The 26,918-nt window shown below is 27.5% G+C and overlaps 1 protein-coding gene across 3 annotated transcripts in view; it reads left to right on the top strand.

Annotated features, from left to right (window-relative positions):
- Positions 1 to 26,918, top strand: part of LOC107452244 (prolyl endopeptidase FAP) — a 120,809-nt gene that overhangs the window by 30,011 nt on the left and 63,880 nt on the right. The window contains exon 1 of one of the 3 annotated variants that reach the window (XM_071181375.2): positions 22,843 to 22,991. The exons of the other annotated variants lie outside the window; for them this stretch is intronic. Coding sequence (XP_071037476.1) covers positions 22,911 to 22,991 — 81 coding nt within the window. The 5' untranslated portion in view covers positions 22,843 to 22,910. Of the gene's footprint in view, positions 1 to 22,842; positions 22,992 to 26,918 lie in introns of those variants that run through there. 3 annotated transcript variants of the gene reach the window in all.

Raw genomic sequence — 26,918 nt, 5'->3', positions numbered from 1 at the left:
CGCCAACGTTTTTTAATTAGAAAATTTTCTGCCTTTTTCTGTTGTAAAAATTACATTAATAAGTTTTCGTTTAAGGCCGGCAGCTCAATTAAAATTTTAATTCTATATTTAGTGGGTTCTGAAATTATAAATTTGAAGTAAAGTTTAAAAATTTATAAAATACTTTTATAAATAAGGGGCAAATTTGAGTTTGGTAACTACGAATTTCCATGTCATGCTAACAGCTTTACAACAAATTGTAATGCACAGATTTCTAAATATTTTGTCCAGATCAATAATGTGATTGGCTGTGCTTTGAACTAAAATCTTAAAAACATTTTTAAAAAAGCAATAATTAAATCGAACTGAATACATTGTTTAAAATCAATTTTTTAAAGGACAATTCCAAATATTCTTTCTTAAAACTTGATAAAACTAGCAAATTCTAATTTAGACCTTAGCTTTTAATTCAAAACAACGCTAACGTAATACAAAATCTATTTCAAAAATTTCGAAGAATTCCTTAGTAAACTTTTTTTGTAATGTGTGTTAGCGTTAAGAAATTTTTTAAAACCAACGTGCTACAGAAAAAACATTTAAAATGCATGGAAATTCTGAAATGTAAGAAAATTCTTACTGCAAAAAAATTAATAATTTGAAAATATTTCCTAAAATGGGATTTTGCTTGTCTTAAAAATATGGTTTTTTCAAACAAATAGGGATTCAAATACTCAATACAAAACAAAACAAAACAAAAAAACGTTTTCATTTCGTTTTTGTGAGTTTGCTTTTGATTTCGTCCGTCAGAATACGAAAAAATAACTATAGCTTGACTTCTAAAAATCAGAGATGAAAAATTTTAAAAAGTTTTGGAGAAGTAATGAATTAAAGATTAATTATGGATAATAAGAAAATCGATATTTTAGTCGAAATTTCCCATAATTACTATGTTAGTACCCGATTAAAAACTTCATGTGCCTCAAAAATATGTAAATAAGAAATATCAGTCGACGTGTTTTAAGCTCTCAAAAACAAGCTTCCATTTTCAAGACTTGCCAGACGTGAATGAGAAGAAGCAAAAGGGATTTTCAATGCGAAACAAAAAGTTGCGAATTAAAAAGGAAAAAAATAAAAGTGAGAAAAAACTAGAAAAACCACAGAAGCCGAGAAAAAAAATGAAAAACAGAACACGAAATACCGCTTCAGTTTCTTGGGATTATTTATTTCATTATTACATTAGTTTATTGACTATTATTAATGTATAGAACTTTTTTTCCAAACAAATCAATCCTTTTTTTATTATTTACGGTATTTTTGGGTATTCACACTATAATGATCTCACTTTTTAAGGTTCGTTTTCCTTTGGACATCAAGTGTCGTTATATCGAGCGTCGACTGTATAAATAATTTACCGTTCCAAAACAGAGAGTGCAAAGAGTTCTGATAAAATAAACTTAAAATGCAACCATTAAGTGGATAACACCAGGACGCACGAACAATATTGAGGCACGTAAAATGTAAATGGTGGTCTTTTTTTAATAATAACGCTTATACTATAGTAAAACTATTTTTCAGTTGGCTGGTAAGTACTTACATGTTAATATTTTCTAACTGTTAAACAAAATCTGAAGCAAGACTCAATTTAAAGAAGTAAACTTATAAATTAATTTTGTTTTTCGTTGAAGTAACTATGGTTCTATTTCCTAAATGCACTTTTAGATTGGGTTAGTATTGTAAAGAATTTATAGAGCGATATTGTTTATTTTGGTCACATGAAAGTCCCAATTAATAAGTAGAAATTTGATAGTCCATATTAAATTATATAATAAAATCTATAATCGAATCCAAATAATTCAGCTATTTTAATGAAAACAGCTTGGTTTCATAAAGTTTATTTCAGACATGCTGTTCTGATTAAATAAATTCATTTCGTTTTTTCAAAAGCTGAAAGTATTTATTTTAATTTTATAATTATAAAAATTTAAGATTGTTACAAGAAAGCAGGTTACGGAAACCAAAGTATACTCACAACCAATCAGATCAAAGATTAACCCTTTTTACTTTTAACCTGCGATAACTGATAAGTTTTTTTTTTTCTTTTTTTTTTTTGATGTCTCCATTGCCACATGAAATAACACTTTTTAGCAAATAATTTGCTATTTAATCCTTTTGAAGACCGTGGTAAGTATACTTACCACCACGTTTTACCACTCTTAATTTAGGTTTCCATTTTTCAATAACTTCAGCTTTCTTGAAGTGAGTTTGAATAAAATTGGTAACCATTTGTCACTTTTGAAAAACGTATAAAAGTTATAAAATACATAATTCCTTTTGAAGTTTGTAGCATTTAAGGAATTTATTTTATAAATAAAGAAAAATAAAAGTCTGTAAGTTCCTAATAGGTCACGTTAAATATATTTACCACCAAAAAAATGGTATTTTTATAAACTAAATGAGTTTTTTTTATATATATCAATTACTGTTCTTAAAACAATTTCAATTCCTAAAATACTTTAATTTAACTTTACTAGAAATAAAGGACCCGTTAAAGGGTTAATAACTGTCATAGTCATTAGTTATTTATTTTATTAACGTTAAGGTCAGTCTATAATTAGAAAGAACCCTCTTTCTCAATGATAATTATGAAAATGGTGCAACATGTCAATATGATAAAAAGCCATAGTTTTGGGATGTGGTCCATCTTTGAAAGCCTTCTTTCTACAGTCAGCAGGAGGCCTTAGTTTCTTGAACAATGTTATTCCAAAATTTTATGTTCCTAGCCATGGATTTTCAGAAAACAAACAGAGAAGGGAAAAAGCGATTGCACATATTTGTGGATATATTCCTTCAGCTTTGAAAAAACTCTGAGCTCTTACTAGGGCTAAGCGTCGTGTAAGTGGGCTCTTGGGACCGTTAAGCAAAGTTTGGACTACTCTTTTCTCAATGCTGATTATGAAAATTATCTAAAATATCAATATGATGAGAAGTCACGGTTTTGGGATTTGATCTATCTATGAAAACCTTCTTTCTACAACCAGCATTTGGCTTTGGCTTCCTGAATAATATTGCTGCAAACCTTAATGTCCCTAGCCTTGGATTTTCAGAAAACAAAGAAGGGAGTAATAAAGTGATAGTACATGTTTGTGGATATATTTTTTCAGCTTTGAGCAAGCACTGTGCTCCAACTAGGATTAGAGTTCATATGTAACTAGACTCTTGCGGCTTAAAGCGACGCATATCCTGTTCATCCTGAAGTTGTCGAATCATTGAGGTGTAATCAGTGGAGTGAAAAATACATTGAGGAAAAAAAGAGATGGGTTGAAAAACTGCAAATATCATCCATCGAGTAAGAGGTTATAATTAAGATACATCTATGCATATAGAGGAGTATTAACATTAATAAGATGACATGACGAGTAATATCAGAGATGTTATTAACTGTGCCCTAACTTCAGATTCTTATGTAAATTATTTCAACTGTATTATCTGTTTTCTGCGAAATAAATATTAACAATAAGGCATGCTTTACTTAAATGAAATTAAGTAAATAATCTCAAGAAACTGAAGCGAAAAGATATTGGCTGATTGAAAACTTCATACACCTCAAAAATATATAAAAACAAAATGACAGTCAACATGTTTCAAGCGCAACAAAAAATAGGTTCCCATTTTCAAGATTGCACAGACGTGAATGTAACGAAACAAAACGGATTTGAAAAAATGAAACTTAAAGTTGTCAACTAAAATAGAAGAAAAAAGTAAGAAACAAAAACTAGAAAAACCGCAGAAGTCGAAAGAGAAAAAAAAAGATGAAAAATAGAACAAGAAAAAACACAGCGGCCGAGAAGCAAATCAGGGTAAAAGGTATTTCCACAAGTTATTAAGAGGTGGGAAGGAACTAATGCTTACAAGGGTTTCAGCATTCAAATGAATGCAATAAGATTTCTGGATATCAAGATGAGCCGACGTGACTGGGATGGATATATATCTAGCATAGTCAAAATTATCCCAAGATTACAACAATGTGAAGTGATTGAAAATATCTTGAGTTCTTGATTTTTCCTTTTATGAAAAAGGATCCATCCCATTAAAAGGACGCTAAGCACGAATGAGTTAATGTATGAGTAAAAGTTAAATCTTGAACGATGTAAAAACTTTTAGAATTCTAAAAATACGTTCTTTTTTGATCAATAAAACCTCCAAACTGATCATAAAATCATCATAATATCAGAAACTGATTGATATTGCCGTAACATGTCGAACATTTGTTTCATTCTGTAAGCTAAATCTGTAATTCTTGTCTGAGTCGCATCTTATCTAATATTGTGTCATCTTCGTAAACTGAAGTCACGCGATGTTGTCCATTCATGTCAATAAAAAATGTCACTGAACTCTTGTTAGACATAATCAAATGCGTGACATCGAACAACTTATTTTTCGAAGCATAAACAAAGAACTCAATATTTTACAATTCCCCGAGATTTGTGTAAAAAGCTAATAAAACACCAACACCAAGAACGCGTGAATTCACTTATAGAGTGAAAATTGGATGTTCAGAACAAAGTAAATTATTCCGCACCTATTTTGTGAAGTAAAAATTTATTTACGATTGAGAATTCTAAGTAAATTTACTAGATGGGAGCAAGAAAACAATGGAATACTTTTCAAACTTTTTTTATTTTTTGTAGCACGACTCTTTTTTCGGCAAATATTCCATTTAATTGATGCGTGCTACTCTAAACATATAAATCCATCACATATTTTAACTTGTTTTTTTTCCTTGAAAAAACTTTAACCCATTAAGGGACAATGTTCTCATGAACATTTCACGAAAAGATAAAGACTGGTAACTCAATTATTTCATTCTTAAAATTTATTTCGAAACAAGGCAGAGTTGCAGGGTAATAAACACTTCATAAGACTTTTTAAATTTTTTAGGTTTTAATTTTAGGAATTCAAGTCGCCATTTTTGACATCCAAATATAATTCCTTAAATGTATAAATAATTTTATCGATAAAAATCCGGAAAAAAACCAGTTTGTTTCCTTGAACTTTATCACTTTTTACAGAGTATGGAGTAGGCCAGTATGATCTCCTGATCTTAATCCAATTGAGCATGCTTGGGACAAACTCAGACGACACGTTGTTGCAAGATCAAGGCCTCCCGTTACTGTTCAAGACTTGTAAATTGTACTTCGTCAAAAGTGGAACAGTATTCCCCAAAGTCTCATTGATAACTTCATCGCATCCATGCAAAAAAGGTGTGCGAAAGCCTTCACTGTTCAAAGTAATCACACACCATATTAAACATCCTATATCATTTCCATGCAAGCAGTGCTTTGTCATTTATATCAAATTGTTGCCTTGAAACATTATTTCATGTTATTTATACCATTTCAAATAATTAAAGTTCTCATGCAATTAGGATTTTTTTTTCTTTTATTACTTTTCGTTACATCTGTATTCTCCATTTTATGCCCTTGCTTGGGTATCGCGCAAAGGTTTCTTCACGTTTTTGCTTGCTTCCCTAATTTGTTTGAGTATTGTAGCAACGAATTTTGGTATATTTCTTTCAGTTCACTTTTGAAAGTGAATGCAAGATCGATTTTCCTTTTAAATATATCTATCATTAATACTTCCTATTGAGACTGGAGGACATAATTGTTTGATTTGGGTGCTTGAGGACATTGTGGCTCTTTACCCACTCATTGAGAAATCCAGGCAAATGTGGTTGAGGTGAAATCAAATCGAGGACACCTTGATGTGAAATCAAGGGAAATAAAAGTGTGGAGAAGTGAGCATTTTTCTCAGTAAAGGTCCATAGAACAAAATGGAAATCCGGAAAAGCATGGGATGGTAAAAAGAAAAAGAGTTGTGAATAGTCAACAATCATGATGTCCTCTGCCAACAATCATGATGTGCTCTGTACTTAGCTTGAAAAAACATTTTTCTGTTTGGACGATTACTATTCTCAATGAAGCAGTTAGCATCACTAAACAATACTTTCTAATAAATCTATATAATTATTTAAGAATCAATAAATAAAAAGATGAAAAGTTTCTATGATTTTTTTGCATTTTTAGGTACAAGCATCAGTCTTGTGATCATTACGAGACAAAATCTCGGTCTTCGGGCAAGGAACTTATACGCTCGCGTGAAGAAAGGAAATTTCCCGTAAAATCAATTCTGAATCAATCTTTATTTTAGGGTCGAGATGATTGGGTATATTACAGATGTAATGTCTCAGGTAGTTTCCACAAATTTAGAGAACTAAGCGATAAAGGGATTTTGAAAAATCTACATTCATACAACATAAATTTAATACCACTGTAATAAATTTAAAGGACCTACGAAATTCTCTTAAAACAGATATTAACTTTTTAAGTCTTTTTTCTTAAAGGATAATTTTAAAAAAATATACTAAATAATTTAGGCAAATGGAATCATATTGCAAATTTATTTAGATTCATTAGTTCATTTAAAAATAAATCACAATTTTCATAAGAGAAGTTTGAAAAAACGGAATCAAATGCCATTTCCATTTTCTTAACACGCATTTCAAGCTATGTGCACTTCCTTAAACATGCCTTTCAAACTATGTTCATTTTGTTAAAAATGCCTTTCAAGCTGCGTCTACTTTCTTAAACACGCATTTTATGCTATGTTCATTTTCTTAAATACGCATTTCAGGCTATATTCTTTTCCTGAAACCTGAATTTTGAGCTGTGTCCATTTTTTTAAACACGAGTTTTGATGCATGCCCATTTTTCTTAAACACGCATTTTTAACTATGTTTGGTTTAAAAATACCAACAGTTCGCAATAACCTATTTCTAGTTTTCCCACTTCGAACATGTCTTTTTTTAAAAAGAAGAAGAGTAATAACTCAATTTTTTAATTGTTGGCATTTATTCACCGCCAAAGAACATCCTATACAGTCTTCAGGTGCCAGAACTAGCAAAACTTATCCTCCTAACTTTCGAAATATTTTGCACTGATGTAAACAAGGCAAAAGTAACAACATTTCTAAAAGTAGAGGTTTCTTTCACTACAATGTATTATTAATTCGCAAAATGAGAGATTTGTAGAAGAAGAAAAAAAGACTGATGATTGATAGCTTACAGATATACGGAAATTTTTTATTCATTAAAACATGCACCTGTATTTTCTCTATTCTTTCTCCGTATTGTTCAGCAGGTGGCATAAAACCATAACAAATGAGAGTCATGGAATTTCTAGGATTAGAAATTCCATGTATTACAGTATATGGCTGATTCATTATTAAAAAAGTAGTCCAATAAAATCGTTATGAAAGAAATGATCTGGTGAGTATTAAGAATGATGATTAAATAATAATAGTGCAAATTATAATAATAGTGCAAATAGGATACTAGTGGCAAATTCAGACTGTTTCCTTTTCACTAAATTTAATTTTTGAAACATTCTTTTTTATATTTTTAGAGCTTTTGAAGATTTCTTAACACAGTTGAGATTGTAATTTTTCAACAAAAGAAAAAACGAAAAATATTAAACTATTATCAAATAATAATCTATTTAAGCTGACACATTCAACTTACAAATTTCATCCTTTACTACTTAATGCTTATATATTGTGTGTCCCACTAAAATAAAGCCGTTTTGATTTTGTGACATAAATGGACGCAACTTGTCAAAAAAAGCCAAATGAGTAAAAATTAAGGAAAAAAAGCAGTCTTGCTAAAATAAAGTCACTTATTTTAGTTATATACAATTAATTTCAGCCAGTGAATGCCAGTAAGTGAGGTATTCTTTATAAATATGAGTTATATTTCGAACCACCAGAAATGTAAAACTATTCGCTTCCAAAGCTTTCACCATTTTCTTCCTCTTTTGGAATAACTATTCTTGATATAAGTTCTTGATCTTGATCTACCATTAAGAACACACGATTTATTATAGCATTTCTACCGTGCTGCTTGTCTAAAATTTTAAATCAGATTATGTTCTGGAAAGGGTTAATATACATGTGTGATTTTCATTGTGTGTCCTTATGCCCAGTTATGGCAGTGGTAGATAAATACAGAAAATATCCCCTTCAAGCTGCAAATATTTGGCCACCCACTTAAAGACAAATGTTACACGTTTGCACATCACTAGAAACTGCTGCTTTCACACCTCCTTCGTAACAGTGTAAAAGCAGCAGTTTCTTGTGATGTGTAAACGTCTAACACTGATAGCAGTTACGAAGAAGGCGTGAATGCAGCAGTTGCTATGTTGTTTCTAATGCCACTTGCCAAATATCAACTAGCCTGCTTGGTGAAACTAAGCGAATTTAAGGCAGAGGGTGCATTTCTTGTTTTTCAGTGACGCCATCTGGGGCCAAGAATACGACTTCAGCCACCCACCCTCATCACAGCTCGTTTATAGTGCAGACCTATTCCCACATCAATTTATATAGTAATTCAGATCGTAATTTTGACCTGAACCAGAGAACGGTCAATCCCCAAGAAGAGAACGGTCAATCCCACCAAATTCAGTACACCCTGAGGTATTTAATTTTATTTTATAACCGTCGTTGAACAGTAGATCAAATTTAGGATTTACGTCTATGTATGTATATATATATATATATATATATATATATATATATATATATATATATATATATATATATATATATATATATATATATATATATATATATATATATATATATATATATATATATATATATATATATATATATATATATATATATATATATATATATATATATATATATATATATATATATATAGGCCTGGGAGAAATTCGCCGGACTTTTTGATGACTAATCCGCAATTGCGTTATATGGAGAGGGAAACCCGAAGACCTCCCACTGTTAGCCTGACGGCAAAGGGACTTTAACCCGTGATACGTCAACCACTGAAGAAATTTACAACAGCATTATGGTCGGTGCGAGTTGGGTGAGGAATTCATACCGACCAGCCATTGCTGGGTTTCGAACCCGATTCACCTCAATGGAAGGCGAATTCTCTATCCTCTTAGCCACCACGAACTTGGAGGAGTTTGAGACCCCGACAGCTTGCACATGGACCGAACGCCCTACCAACCAGGTTATCCCGGCCCTGCAGTGTAAAATCAGCAATGAATAAGTGATTGTCAGCATAAAATATTTTCATTTCGACAAATTAAAGTTTCAACTCAGGGCAATCATTTCATCCGATGAGGAGAATAGCATTTTATAAAGCACTTACATAAATTGAAATGTCAGAATGCCTATTACAAAATATTTCTTTTTTTTTTTTTTACTTCACTTGCCGCTTTATATAACTGGAACGCAAACTATAAACAATTTTCACAATAGAAATAAAACTCTCATGCCTTTCCATTAAATAATCATCTTTTTTGAAAAAGAGAGAGATATCCGTATAAAGAACATAACTGTCAACTACATTTTCTAAGCGAAATAATCCTTCCTATTTGTCTTACTTTTGGCAATGCTCCAAGCGAACAATACTCATTACAGATGACACCAGCACGCCATTATGTATTAGCATAAAAATATATGGCCCAATATGTAATTAGGATGATGGGAGTTCTTTAGGGCACATGTCGGACAATAATTAGAAAGTTATTTTTTAATCAATATCATACATCCAATTAAAATCATACATTCGTGAATTGTTTATTTTAATGTGAACATCTATCAAAGTTCTGTAGATTTTTCTGAGAATTGAGCATTAACAATAAACCAATTAAATATTTAAGAAGTATAAATCTCTCACTGCTAAAAATATAATACTTCCATTTAATTGTTTCGAAAAGTATTCGAAATTTTACTATTTTTAACTCCAGTTAATCAATTTTAAAAGATCGTGCATACTATAATTTATTAAAATTAAATCGAATATTCTTACTTTTAAAAAACAGTAACATTTTTCAGAGCCTATCTAAAGCACTAGGATTGGTTTTTATCAAGTCTGCAGGATATTTCATAAATTTACTAGCAGCAATTTGTAATTTGTGTTTTCTTGATATTTTTTGTAAATAACAAACTTTTGATGATATAGTATTATTAGGCTGCACAATACCTTCCAAAATAAAGAAAATTTCAAAAATTTTAATAAATAGCGTTTGTTAATTTTTAGAAGCTCTATGAATTTCTCCTCAAACTTTAACGTAATAAAATTATGCGTTTTGTGATTTTGAGTAAGTAATTTGAAACAACACGTTTCTCAATTTTAGATTTCTTAAAACTTAATTTTGTTACAGTTTAAACTGATGCAAAGCGATTTGGATGACAAAAAAAAAATCATTGTTATTTGCATAAAAACAAAGATACTTATCTAAAAATCTGAAAACAGGCAACTGTATTCTATTTAACTACCTATCAAAAACTGTTAATTACAAAATTTTATTGGCATAATTTTGTAAGAAAAATTAATAATGGATGTAAAATGCCGCGCTCTTGGTGTGATTGGGTGGTAGCCTTGTATTTAACATGTATCAAAAAGGAAATGCCAAATATATAATATATAATGAAATATTAGATTTATTCATATATTAGAAACTATGAAATGATAGATTTGAATTAATGTAATGTATTTGAAAATAGGAAATGAGATAGATTAAAAAATTATGATTCATCATAACTACTTTTAATATCAAATGAATGAACCTCATTCAAATGTATCAATTATAGTTTTCTAATATCTATAGTGAAATATATAATATATAATGAAATATATAATATATAATGAAATATATAATGAAATATATAATACATAATGAAATATATAATATATAATGAAATATTGGATTTATTCCCATATTAGAAAATAGGAAATGATAGGTTTGAATTAATGTAATGTATTTGAAAATAGAAAATGAGGTAGATTAAAAAATTATGATTCATCATAACTATTTTTAACATCAAATGAATGAACCTCATTCAAATGTATCAATTATAGTTTTCTAATATATATAGTAAAATTTATAATATATAATGAAATATATAATATATAATGAAATATTGAACTTATTCCTATATTAGAAAGTAGGAAATCATAGATTTTAATAAGGAAACAATTACATGACAAAGAAAAATATGTTATACTAAGTAAGAACAGAGACAAATGGTAAAACCATAATTTTATTGGCATATTCTTAAAACTGCTATTTTAAAGTAGGTTCTAAAGAGTTCTTTCAGATCCGTATAATAAATATTTACTTTCTAAGTGAATTTCTTTAATTTCCTTCGATGTAAACACAAACACTTTATTTATTTACAAATAAACTCATATAATATAAAAACGTGGATAAATGAATTAACTAAGTATTTTTACTCTAACTAAGTACATAGTAAAAAATAGTATTTATTTTTTTCAAAAATAGATTAAGCTTTTTTTTATTTTGAATTTATTGTAAAAAAAAAGATAAAATATTTCCAAATATTAAGTATGTACTAACAAATTAATTTTTTGATGACTACCTTTCTCTTCAAATTTCTAATAAAAAAAAGAGAATAGTAATTCTTCTAGAAAATCATTAGTATAATATTCTGAAAAGAATTTTTCAGCCAAATTACATCATAAAAGAAGAGTGTACATAACATTAAAACCAGGTTGATTTGAAGTTAAAATATGAACTTTTTTTTTAATAAACGTATTTCGTCCATCTCATACCGCAATTAAACAGGTTTCCGACAGTTTTATTTGCTTAAATATCAATTTGCGACCCCTCATAAGTACATTTTTAATCTCTACTATTGTTAGGGTTTAATTTTTTTTACTATGGGTTAATTTAAGAAATACACTGTCTGTAAAAAATATGAGAAAATTTCTTACAAATAATATTTCAGAGCTCATCCAAATGTAAAATATCCAAATTTGATTTCAACTCCGTAAAAGTTAAGGGCTCAAAGTACCCCAGAACATATATAATTCTTTTTTTTTTCTTTTTTTGTAAATATAACTAAAACAATCCATATTTCAGTTGCATTACGCGCACACTTAAATAAAGGATTCTGATTTTTTTTAAGTAAAAAATGTATAAAAAAAATTTTAATTCTTAAATTCTCAAAGATGCAAGTTTCTATTCTCTCTTTTTCAAAGAAAGAAAAATTCTTCAGCATAAAGTTTACTGCTATAAATCAAGGTATTCACTTGATTATATATCAATTAGAGCCTTTTTATGGTTTATAATATTACAAAACAGAGAAAAGAAATCAAATGCACAAATACAATATGTTGTAAAAATTTTGCATTATTAAAATTTTACTAATTTTTAAAACTCTTATTCAAAGCAGAATTTGATGAAGTACATTAAGCTAATTTTTAAAAAAAAATTACTATAAAGTTCGAGCTTCAAGAGAGAAAAATTTATAGGGATTCAAATAATATGTTAATACCAAAAAAATCATACACTTAAAAAAGTTTTGTTTTAGCTGAAAGCACAGCTGCCTTTTTGCCAAACAACCCTCAAAATGAAATAAATAATCACTCGGACGAATAGTGTGTCCAACCACGGATTGACATGACCATTATGGCCGTCGCAAGCCCAATTTTTGAGGGGGACGAAGTTAAATGCGACATCACAATGGTCCTCTAAATTTAGCTGATAAGAAAAATTATTTCTTAACTGTACTAAATACTTGCAAAAAGATAAATTATTTTATTTCTATCTTGTTTTTAACTGTAAGGAATTTAATTCGATAATAATTCATGAAAATTTTCTTTATTTATCTGAAATATTGTGGGGACTTATGAAGATTTCTAATTAATGAGGGGGGCATAAGCGCCCCTCCCACCTAACTTTTAAAAACAAAATTTCGCAGTTGTAGGGGAATGCTAATTCAATTGAAATTGTAAGTTGATGGTGTGTCATAAAAATTTACCATCACACTTTACACTTGCAGAAACCTGAATTGAACAGTATAGAATTATATTGGTGCCTAATGCCGCTTACGGTCTTTCACTTATTCTTCAACACTTACTAAAAACCCACACGTCCTATTATAAATATGTTTAAATTATTTAAATAATGTAGCTGTAGACAAAATCATTTTAAATCACATATTCAAATTCAAACAAGAATAAGGTGTGTATCTATAAATTTTGCTACTGCATAGAATAAAAATATAAAATCTTCCGCAAATTCCCGGAATGTGTTGGCAGATACGCATATCCACTGCCAATTTCTGCCTCGTAAACAGACGCTGTTCAAATGATCATGATGTTCGACGATTATTTTTAAACTCAGTTTTGTTATTGTTTACCTAGGATAATCAGTGCAACTGACTACTTTCGCTATTTTACTCAACAAGTTTAAGAAAACAACGTAAATTTGCATTTTTAATTTAATTCTCTTGTGACTCTCGTCATTTCATTAAAACGCTTTGTTTTTCCTTTGGAAAGAGATAGCGCAATTGTTTCATTATTGCTACTTTTTTGTGTGCAGAAAACAATACTTTTGTCGATTTTAACGTTCTGCGGATATATTTATTATATATTTTAACGTATTAATAATACAGGGTGTCCAGTACCGGCAGAAGTTCAAGAAATTTTAGAGAAAGATTAATGAAGCAAAGTGTTCTTATGAAAATCTGCGGATTTTAGCGTGTAGTTCTCTACAATTTTTTTTTTCTTTAATATATGTCGAATCAGGAGCAGCTTGCATCTCTGGATAAACTCACCCATGTCAAAAAAAGCTGTTCTCTTATGAGAAAAAAAGTGAATGATTGCGTCTGGTTGTGCACCTTTTTCGGTACATTTTCAAAAAAATTACCTGAAAATCGACTTATCCAATCAAATTTAACACGTTGAATGTCATGGCAGTCACCGGTGACCGGCGAAGTCAAGATTATTAGAAACACATAATTCGAGTAAATTTTTAATTTTTTTATATTATTATCGTTACTAAAATGATTTGAAGAAATTAATGGAATATAGAACACACAAAAATAGTTTTATTTAGATACACAGAGATGCCAACTTGCTCCGGACAGCGAATAAATATTTTCAAGTGAAAGTTTATTAATTGTGATTCTAGGTTTAATAAATTCAATTTAGTAGATTTTCATCCGCCACTATTTCTAAACAATTCGTAGGCCTATATAATTCACCAATTCTTTGAGATATGTCATGCATCAGTCATCCCAGAGACTCTGTATACAAACTGCTTATATTCTTAATTTTACTGTAATTTCACGATGAATGGGATATGGGTCTTCTGCGCGGCCCAGGTGCCCAGCTTTTGTTAAATAAAGTAAAGTAAGTAAGATATGTCATGCTAAACCTTTTAAATAACTAGCAAAATCTGTCTAACTAGCAAATTTAGTTTGTAGTTATTTACCGGTTTGTCAGACGGGCAAGCCATGTAAAATTAGCGTAGAATTCAACGTGTTAAGGTACATATTGTGCGTGGGTTAATACAAATGATTAATTTCCATCTGAAACTAAATAACAAAAATTGGAGGTAAGTTAGCATAGGGAAATACTTATGGGACTCATTAGACTATTGTCAATAAATACTCCAATAAATTAAACTAATGAATTTTATTAGGGACTGGGACCATTTTAAAACTAATTACTAAAGTATAGCACTAAAATAATTGAAATAAATATAATTTAACTTTCCTTCATTCAACGAATATAGTTTCGACAAAAAGCAAAAAATGATAATTCTATTTTTGTAAATACGAAAAGCAATTTTCTCTGGAGCTTTCTTATTAATATTTAAGTGCCCTTGTAAATAGCCGACAAAATATATTTAGTCGACCACCTCAAGAAATGATCGTAAGACCCGCCCTTCAGTTACATTTATCAAAGAACGGAAATCTTTTCCTAATGATATAAATAGAAAACACAACGGCGTGAAATAAAAATATTTTTGTAATTTTTTTTCTTTTAATAAACTGAATATGAATCATAATAAAAAATATTTTAATTTATTCGGGTAAAAACAATAGAGATTTTCATCCGGAATTTCCTTGAAAATAGAACCTGTGCAAAAAGAAAGGGTATGTCTGAATATTCGACAGTGAATTTTTTACTAAATGAAACTGTAAACTTTAACTTCGGTGCACATAGAGGCTAACTTTTTAGCATATTTAAAAAGAAAGTAAAGGTCTAAATATACAGCAGTAGATATTTAATTAAATGAAACTTTTACTTCGATGCACATAGCTGTCTACTTTTTAGCATATTTAACCCTTTTGAAGGCCGTGGTAAGTATACTTACCACCACGTTTTACCACTTTTAATTTAGGTTTCCATTTTTCAATAACTTCAGCTTTCTTAAAGTGCGTTTGAATAAAATTGGTAGCCATTTGTCACTTTTAAAAAACGTATAAAAGTTATAAAATACATAATTCCTTTTGAAGTTTGTAGCATTTAAGGAATTTATTTTATAAATAAAGAAAAATAAAAGTCAGTAAGTTCCTAATAGGTCATGTTAAATATATTTACCACCAAAAAAATGGCATTTTTATAAATTAAATGAGTTTTTTTTATATATATATCAATTACTGTTCTTAAAACAATTTCAATTCCAAAAATACTTCAATTTACCTTTACTAGAAATAAAGGGCCCGTTAAAGGGTTAAAAAGAAAGTAAAGGTCTAAATATACAACAGTAAATATTTAATTAAATGAAGTTGTAAACTTTTATTTCGATGCACATAGCTGCCAACTTTTTAACCTATTTAAAGAGAAAGTAAAGGTCTAAATATACAACAGTAAATATTTAATTAAATGACGATGCAAACTTTTACTTCTATTTACATAGAAGCCAACTTTTTAACATATTTAAAAAGAAAGTAATGGTCTAAATATACAACAGTAAATATTTAATTAAATGAAGTTGTAAACTTTTACTTCGATGCACATAGCTGCCAACTTTTTAGCATATTTAAAAAGAAAGTGATGATCTAAATATACAACAGTAAATATTTAATTAAATGAAGTTGTAAACTTTTACTTCGAGGCACATAGATGCCAACTTTTTAGCATATTTAAAAAGAAAGTAATGGTCTAAATATACAACAGTAAATATTTAATTAAATGAAGTGGTAAACTTTTATTTCGATGCACATAGCTGCCAACTTTTTCCACTCTATTACAAGTGGACAGTCTAAATTACAAATGGAAGATCAGAAACTACATGAGAAATCCATTTGTTACAGGCGTGTATAGGGATAGAACAATACCATAGCTGCCAACTTGTCTTGTCATTGATCATTTTTTTCCTTATCAGCAAAATTTATGTTTTTAATGTAAAAATCTAAATTGTAAAAATTAAATCTTAAATTGTTTTTAATACCGTAGCAAAACAATAACTCAAGTATAGATTTAAATGTAGATTATACATAGTCAGACTAGTAACTTCTGCGCTTTTTGCAAAATATTCTATAAAGTGAGAGACTAATATAAACTAAAGCTTTCAGAATTTTTGGAAATTTTGACAATGCTGTAAAAGCCTCACCACTGAAGAACGGGAACAAACGGAGCTTTGTATATGAACTTTTGAAACATTTACATGTATTACCTGATAAAATACTTCATACACTTCAAAAATATGAAAAAATTAAATAAGATGCTAACAGCTCTACAACAAATTGTAATGTATGAATTTCTAAATATTTTTTTATAGATCCTAATGCATAATCTGTATTTTGTACTAAAAACTTAAAAACATTTTTTTAAAAAAAGACAATTAAATAGAACTAAACACATTGATTAATATCGAATTTTTAAAGAAAAATTCAAAATATTCTTACTCAAAGCTTCATAAAACTAAAAAATTCTAAGTTAGATTTTAGCTTTAAATTCAAAACATCGCTAACGGAATGCAAAATCTACTTTTAAAATTTCAAAGAATGTTATAACAAACTTTTTCTGTAAGATGCGTTAGCGTTAAGATATTTTTTTAAAACCAACGTGCTACAGAAAAAGCATTTAAAATACAAGGAAATTCTAAAATGTAAGAAAATTCTTACTGCAAAATAATTGATAATTCGAAAGTATTTCCTGAAAATGAATTTTATTCGTCTTTAACCGTTCATTCATCAAATAGTCAGAATATTCAAATCAAAAAAAAAATTATTTTAGTTTCTTTTTCGCAAGTTCATTTTCGGTTTCGTCTGTCAGAATGAGAAGAAAATAAACTGCAACTTCATTTCGAAAAATCAGAGATAAAAATTTTAAAAGGTTTTGGAAAGCTAATGAACTCAAGATCAAACAAGGTAAATAAGAAAAATTTGAAATTTCCATCGAAATTGCCCATAATTATTATCAATTATTATGTTATTACCTGATTATAAACTTCATTTGCTTCAAAAATAAATAAATAAATAAATAGGAAATAACAGTCTACTGTTTCAGCGCATCAAAAAGAGGCTCCAATTTTCAAGACCTGACAGACGTGAATGTAACAAAACAAAAATGATTTGAAAAACTTGTTGAATTTCTAAATCCATTATCGAGAATTCGGTAAATCTTCAATTACATAGTTGGAATTATTATTGTAACATTGTTGAAATCTTGGGCATAAATTCAATTTCGACTAAGCTAAAATTATTTCCACCCCATGTCGCATCCTGATACCCTAGAATTTCGTTTGATTCATTTGATTACTGATTGTTAACGATATTAATTCCTCACCAATTCTCCATACGCGTGGAAATACGTTTTACCCTTACTTCTGTCTCTCGATCTCTCTCTCTCCAAATTATTAATTAATTATCAAACTATTGGTTGGTTGGTTCTAATGCCACTTGCCACACGGGCAAGCCTGCTGGTGAAACCGAGCAAATTTAAGGCAGAGTGTGCGATTCTTGTTTTCCAGTGGCGCCATCTATGGCCAAGAATTCGACTTCCGCCACATCATACGTCACACCTGTTTATAAGGCGGGCCCAGTCATACATCCATTCAATCATCCACAGATCGTAATTTTGACCTGAATCAGAGAACGATCGGTCTCCAATCCAGTACCCCCAGAGGAATTGATTTGTTATGGGAACATGGAGAACTTTGCGACTCGACAGAATTTTAACGTGCATCAGTCACCAACTACACGGGGAGTCTTCGGCCGGTGGGGTTCGAACCCACTAACTCTCGGGCATGGGCCCAGCTCCCTACCGACCAGGCTATCCCAGCCTATCAAAGTATTAACTTGGGATAACAAATTAGTATTTTACACTTACAACCGACCCTTCTATATCCTTTACCAGGTTTCTATTTAGCTTAGAATAATGTAACAGAGGTTACAAAAAGGAAACAAACCTTCATCATTTAAAATTTATGAGACCATCATTATATGTTATTATGTGAGGAAAATATTCTGTATGAAAACTTTAACCTATCAGATTTGTAAGTAATAATGTCGTATCTTAAAAACTGAAATTCCTTCTAGCACAACAATTTACTATCATTACACATTTTTCTCAGCCTAAAGATAATCATGCACTGATGTAAAGGGATGGATGAAAAGGACATCTTTAACTGACACAATGCTTGAACAAATTTGTACAAAAGTTTCCTTTCCAAGCACATCATGTCTATTGAATAAATTGGGAAAATATTATCTTCTAAGAGGGAAAACAAATATTTTATACGCAACACATAAGCAAGTTTTTTGTTCTAATCTCTCCATAAACTATGTAAAATGCGAATATTTAAAATTGAAAAAGAAAATTTATATAAATGTTTAAAAAAATTCAAATCTTTCCATTTTTCTCTTAATTGTAGTTAGCTTTGCTAGGAACAGTTGTATTTAACTTTAAAACACCAGCAAAATTTGCAGTTATATTTTTTTTTAGAAATATTTTATAATTTTCTTCGAAATTTTTACATAATTTACAAGCTAACAAACAATTGGTGCATTATTGAATTGCTAAAAGAAGCCTAATGTGCTATACTTCATAAACACATTATGTTACTCAAGTAAACAATTTTAAATATTGCGTATGCCAGAATATTTTGCGGTGCATTTTTTGTTTGTTTTTATAAAATACGATATTCCAAAATTAAGACCGTTATTGTAAATTTTGAAAAAAATTATTAAAATTATTATATAATTTTATATTATACATAATTTTTATATGTTTCAAAAACTTCTAAGGAATTTCCTAAATTAAATATCAATATAAAGTCGTGATTCCTATGATGTTCAGTGCTTTTTAGAGTTCACATTTTCTTAACTTTTCAAAAATGATATTTCTTTACAGAATATCTTTACTAACATTTTAAGAATAGTATGAAGGATATATACTAACTCTAAAGCGTCATTTCTTTAAAGGGTGGTTTGAAATAATATTTTTTTCTTATTATAAGAGTTCTGACATCCACCCCAAGACGTTCTACATGCAAGTTATCTAAGACTTTTTAGTTATAGTATTTCAAAGCTTTTACACGATAGTCAAATCTTAAATGTATACATAGGCCCGAAATAGAAAAACATTAAGTTATCTAGTTTTAGTAAAAAAGCGATAAGTAAAATTTCACTAAAAAAATATTATATTTAGTTGCTTTAATTTATTTCAGTAATTGTCATTTTTTTTTCATTATCATTTTACTATTTACATGTCTGCTGCGTGTCAAGCAAAACAATATGCATCAAATTTAAGCAGTTTTAAAATGCTAAAGTATCTTAAGTGGTCAGTTAAATTCTCTTTTTCCATTACAACTAATTCCGTCTTCTACCTATAGCCAAAAATAGTTAGATATATTGGTTTGGTAGTCTGTTTTAGCAACACGGCACCCTCTACAAAAAAATATCTTTCCAAATGAGAATTCCAAAAGTACAGAGACGTTGAAAGATTAAAAAAATCTTACTGGCACGCGAATGTGTTGCTTATTGCGTGTAAGGTACCCGGGTTCTCTTTTGTTTACTTCCGTTGTTGGTTTATGTCGTTGATTGGATTGTCGCTGGGGCACCACTGTAAAAGCAAAACATCAGACAATAATTACTGAGGAAAAATTAGTTAAGAACTGCAAAGAATCGTTAAAATCAATTCCCAACATGCCCTGTCTACTGCGGGAGTATTTGGATACAAATAAAAGAGAATGATGGTTATTCTGTATTTCGCTACATAAAGATTGTATTCGAAAAACAATTAATATTCGGGTTCTTTTCTATTTATTCGAAAACTAATTTAATTATTGTTCTGTATTCAAAAGTGTACTTTTAATATATTTTTACATTTCAAATGCAACTTTCAAACACTGTAAAATATGATAAATTCGGGGTCAATGTTTATTCATTCGTGAATTCTTATTTTGTTAATCCATATAAGATGGATGAAAGTAAAAACGAAAAGATTTGTAACAAAAAAATATATTTAATAACAATAACCAAGAATGTTTACGTTACAGTGTCTGAGTGGAATCTGAATATTAATTTATAATAAAACACTGCGCAGGGCGCCATCTTTCAGACATATTATTAACTTATAATATGCTGTTAATGCTAATATAAAGTTATGGAAGATGAGGGAAAATCAGATATAATTATCACAGAAAATTATAGACCAATTTTGATGATGTTTTTGTACATGAGGAAGAAAAAATCTAATATATGATTTGACTTTTCGAAAAAATTTATCATTCTATTTATTCTTAATCTTGACATTCGAATAATAATTGGATATCTTTAAAAAAATAAACAAATAAAAAAATGAAACAATTATATATATATATATATATATATATATATATATATATATATATATATATATATATATATATATATATATATATATATATATATATATATATATATATTACAAGATTTTTTTTTCTGTCCATTGATGCAAAAAAATAGCTTTATTAACATCATTTTCTTAATTGTAATTTTACCAAAAGTTTGCTTCTCTGGTGGATTATTTGAAGAAAAGTGAGTTATGTTTAGAGGTGGTTAACTCTAGTTTTATATTTTCTGTTTTTCAATTTTAACTAAAGAAATGACAAAACCTTTCTTTAATCATTAATAGAAATATTCAAACTGAAAATTTTTTTAAGCTTTTAAAATTTCAAAATTTTTTGAAAAAGCGAAAACAGGAAAAATATAACTTAGTCGATAAAAATTTTTAACTTTATTTTACTCTTTGATCAATTATTTTTAAAACTGATCGAAAATCATAGTCTCAAGTACTCAAAGCAAAAATTAGTTATTATTAAGTAAGTCATTTATGTCATTGTTTCTCATAAGTAAAATAAAATGATAATTCAAAGTGTAATATAAAGGACTCGAGTATAAGTTTCTTGCATAATAATGTTGTGATTTAATTTATTTATAGTGCATAGATGTAATACGTTTTACTATAAATTTTTATTTTTATCTTTAAAAAAATAAGAAACGATTCGTAGAGAAACTAAACATCTATAAGTTATTTAATCATCAAAATTTTACGTAAAATGTTAAATTTAAATTAAATTACTATCAAATTTATCAACTAAAATTTTTAAATTATGTGATTTTTTAGTCGTGTTTTTCTGGAAAACGAAAATTTGGCAAGATTTATGTTGAGTCAAATATTAAGTTTCAGTGTTTATTTAATGCTTAATAAACTATTTCCTGACATTATTTATGACAAAATTGTGAAGGATAAAACAGAAAAATATTTTTTGAAGTTGTCACCCAACGCTGGAGTACCTTGATACTAATAGATACTAACCAATTTTCTTTTCATTTTGTTCAAAATTCCATTTTAGTCCTTCTGATATTCTACTCCGCAAACCTTTTGCGCTTACCTTATTTTTGAATTTAACTGCTTTTGCATTCATGATTTCTTAAAAATAAAAATAATGAAAAAGAATAAAAAAATAAAAACTTTGGGAGTGTATATGTTTTAAAATTAGCATTCGATTAGCTTTAGCTAAAATTAGCTTTTGTTTTAAAATTAACTTTTTTAATGTTGTAGAATAATTCGTATTACTGAAAAAATTTCTTCATGTTTTATTTGACTCAAGAACGGAAATTGAACATTTTAAAACGATTTTGATAGGCTATACTTCTAAACGATTTTTTTAAATTATTTTTTTCGTAACGTTATTAAAATGAATCATTTTCTTTCTCATTTGGAAGCATTAATTTTGAATAAAATGAAATATGTAAAGTCACTTTTTGAACTATCATTTATTCAACATGCAAAGATAGATTGTAAAATTTGAAAACTTATTTTTAAATCAGGCAAACTTCTTACTGCAATTTTTATAAGATATGTCTAATTTAACGCAATTAAAGCACCACAAAAAATATCTACACACACAATAATATAATTATTTCAAAATGGTTTAAACTAATGCAAACGATTGCTAAGTTAAAACGATCGATACAAAATATCGAAGAATTTTCTCAATTACTCAAAATATATCTATATTATTTACTTAAAGTTCTCCTTTTAAGCCCCTTTAAACTATTTGTTGTCGTTGTTTTTTTTTTTTTTTTTTTTTTTTTTGAAAAAATGCTGTATGAAATTCGAAAGCTAGGCATTGATATTTTCAAATTGTTTAACTTAGCGTGTGATAAGGAAAAGAAAATTTTCTTAACTATTTTTGACTAAATTGTCATTTTTTTTATTTTTGCAAATTATGTTTTCTTTTTTATTTAAATAATTTAAAAGAAAATATTTCGACAATTAATCATTCCACGCACTTTTTATTAAATATTTTTTATAACTGAAGCTTTATTTACGAAGCAATGAGGTCAACGATGATTTATTACCCAGTTCTTTTTCCGTCTGTTTTCGTTATTTTTATTTACATTATGAAACCTAAAATACCTCTTAATATTAGTACTAATAACCTTTAGCAGATGGCGCCACATAATATTAATTCAAACTTTGGAAAAGTAAAAGAAAACAATTATCATGATTTTCTCTTCTTTTCTTAAATTACTTTTTTGGTGCACAAGAAAAGAGAAATCGTTTCAAAGATATTCTCTTTAAATAAATGCCTGTAAATCCAGAAAAAGAAGGTTATACCAGAGTAGCATTAGAAGAAATCGAAGATGAAATCGAAACAAGTTTTCAGGTAAAAGCATTATTTTGTGTTGTATCTTGAATTGTAACGGGAAATGTATATTCTATCAATTCAATTATAGTGCTATACATATACTCTATGTTTTAGAAACAATGCTTTCTCTAATTCTGAAATAATGTTTTTTTCTTCTCTTTTCTTATTATTTTGTTTATTGTTCGCGAAAGAATGTAATGTAATATTCGTGCGCATGTTCCTTTTGTCATATCTCTAAGATTAAAAACTTCTCTCAAACTCTTTCATTTATTTAACTGGATATTTTATTAATATTAGTAATTGTTTATGAAAACTACATAATCATAAATCTTATTCAATTAAGTGAACATTAATTTATATACAAATAATATTAATAAATTATCATCTCTTCAATTGAAATTTCAATATAAATATTATGATTTATTTTAAAGAAATTTATCAATATATAACTCGTATTTTGGAAAATTTGTAACATTCAATAAATAAGAAAGGCGTAGATGTATTTAATTTTTCATATGTTTAGTTTGAATATGATTTATACCAATTTGTATGTCCATGCAATTAGTTTTTTAAAAGAAAATTATTTGATAGCATAATACATGAAATGTTTTTGAATACATCACAAAATATTTCTTCCTTCATAAAGTCTATCAATTAAACAGTGAATAGAAGGCTGGATTGTTTCATACTTATTTTAAAATTAGTTATTAAATTATGAATATTTAGCATTCATAAAGAATTCAGAATTAAAATTAAAATAAGAATCAATTTTTCATGTATTTTTACTTGCCTTTATGTTATTAATATTCAGACATTTGAATTCAATTAGTATTTTAAATCAGATTAAGCTTTATACCAAGAATTTTGTTGAAGTTATCAATTAAGTAATTAATTAGTTTTTAAAATGCAGTTCTTTATTTAATTTTATGTTTAATTTTAATATTACTTATACCAATTCATGATATCCATGCAATTAGATTATTATTAGTTAATTGTGTACAAGTTAAATGCTCAAGAATCAAAATTTTTGATTTATTTATATATTGTTTTTAAAAAAAACAATTTCGGAGTCAAAAAGCGTTTTTCTGTTCTCAAAAATGTAAGATGATCAATACAAAAAAAAATCGTTCTTGATAACAAGGATCATTCCATAGCATATTTCATAATATGCTATTACCCTGATTTTTTAAATTTATTTTAAGAAATCAGGGTTTAATTGTTTTATACCAAACTGTTAACGAAACTAAAATTTTAACTTGCTAGCAGAGATATCACAAATATTTAATTTACGATAATAATATGGTACTCTTAGGTTTCCCGAGGCAAGCGAAAAGGCGCCAAAAAATGTAGGCCTCCTTCAACTTTTTTTTACTATTTTTTTTATTTATCTTTTTTAAACATTGAACAAAATGGACTTTCACAAAAAGATAAATAAAATATAAATAATTTAAAAAAAGTAGTTTTATTTCCTTGCCCCCAGGTGACCGAAACGTATCAATAATATTTTTTAATTAGTTTTTAAAATTTTAAATTTTTCTCTTTGAATTAAATAGCGCCCAAGGCATGCATATATATATATATATATATAATATATATATAATATATATATATATATATATAATATATATATATATATATATATATATATATATATATATATATATATATATATATATATATATATATATATATATATATATATATATATATTTATATATATATATATATATATATATATATATATATATATATATATATATATATATATATATATATATATATATATATATATTTATATATATATATATATATATATTTATATATATATATATATATATATATATATATATATATATATATATATATATATATATATATATATATATAATATATATATATATATATATAATATATATATATATTTATATTATATATATATATATATATATATATATATATATATATATATATATATATATATATATATATTTATATTATATATATATATATATATATATATATATATATATATATATATATATTATATATATATATATATATATATATATATATATATATATATATATATATATATATATATATATATATATATATATATATATATATATATATATAAGATATTAAAAACAATGGTTATCCAACAACCGTAACAATTTAATAATTTAATTCTATATGAGATCATTGAGTTAACTGTGTATTGAAATTTCCTCTTTTTTTTCATTATTTGTTCCGCATAATTTTTTTTCGTCTTTATTGCAGTTAGCATCAATAAAAAATTCTTGTATATTCCAAACATCATGTGCATTATGCTTCAATTATCACTTATATTAAGTTAGTCTTTTACTTGAGTTCCAAAAATACTATGAGATATAAAGGGTTCGGGGAATATAAGCACCGTTAAATTGTTCAGGAGATCGTTTTTGATTAAAAACGCCACGATTACCATGTTAGTTATCATATGTTTTTGTGTATTTTGCCGTTATCTAAAAATGCTGGACACTTTTAAAATACCGTGAGCTAGAAACAATTCTAAGAAACGGTTTGATGTAAAAAATGTCACCTTTGGAAAAAATGTGGCTTTCCTCAATATATCCCCCTTGAATCATGTGTAAATCAACTTGATACTCTTAATTAAAAGAAAAAAACGCCTTTTTATTTTAACAACTGAAAATAATTATGAGGAATTAATGAAAGCCTGTTTCATAAATTCACCAGAAAGGTATGACCCACTGTTTAAACTAAAGCTGTGTCTGTGACGTATTCTTTTCTTTTTTCGTCCTTCCTTAAAAGATTTAAAAGCGGGTAAAACAAACACGAAAATACTATCATTATCTAGGAAATAGTTCGTAAAGTTGACAGGTGAAACAACAAATGATGTTCATTTGTACAAAGAGAACTGCCGTACTGTTTGTCTACTTCAGGATTCCAGTGAAAAAGAATACGCAAAGGCTTTTATATTCCATCGCTCAACTTATCACCTTATTTATATTCGTGTAAATCTTTGTTTTCTCCTTTTGAGTCTTCTTGAAGATTATTTTTCTTTTAATCTAATAAATAAATAAAAATTTATCTGTATTTTAGTCTTTACTTAATGACCTCAAAAGTTTTTAAAAAGATCGATTGCATAGCTATAGAGTTTACTTAACTTCTTCTGCTTAAATATTATATTTTATTTAGAAAAGATGATAACTTAATTACTTTTGTGAAAATCGCAAGTTTTGAAGTTTTTTCCTCTGAACTGGAAAACAATTTTAAGCAATTTTCCTTCCCCCATTTTTTTTTCTTTCCTAACTGGAAAAAAATTTTTGTCTGGAAAAAAAAATGGGGGAAGGAAAATTGCTTAAAATACTTAGTTGTAAAACATTTTATAGCAATTTTTTCCTGTCTATTGTAAATCTTGTAGCCAAATTTGAAATGCAATATTTGGACTGCAGAAGTATAACAAAGATTGAAAAGTAAGTCATCATTTAATTACCCAATACCAATGGTTCTCAAATGGTGTTCGGTGGGACTCTAGGGTTCTGTAGTAGTGTAAAAGGAGTTCCGAGAGTTAATAAATTTTTTTTTTTTTTTTACCTTACAGTAATGATTTTTGTAACCTTGCTTAGATTAGATCGAATTAATGATCTTTTATTTATTTAATATTTACATTATCTTTATGAAATTATTTAGTACAAAATGCGAATGCAAAAGAAAGAGCAAATTTGTTTTAAAAAAATTATTATTTTTCTAATAACAATGTTTTAAATATATTATGAAAAGGACCTACATTTATGATATTTTTATTAATATATCTCATCATGATTTTCAAATCATTTACGTCATTTACATTCACTTACGTCATAAACATTTCAAATCATTAAAATACATTAACAAAGAGATATGTTTCCCTGACTATTTTTCCCATTTAATCATGATTTATTT

The sequence above is a fragment of the Parasteatoda tepidariorum genome, chromosome 8 (genome assembly GCF_982258835.1).
Source record: "Parasteatoda tepidariorum strain Cologne lab strain chromosome 8, Ptep-v5.0, whole genome shotgun sequence".
NCBI lineage: Eukaryota > Metazoa > Arthropoda > Arachnida > Araneae > Theridiidae > Parasteatoda > Parasteatoda tepidariorum.
This window is presented reverse-complemented; position numbering and strand designations above follow the sequence as displayed.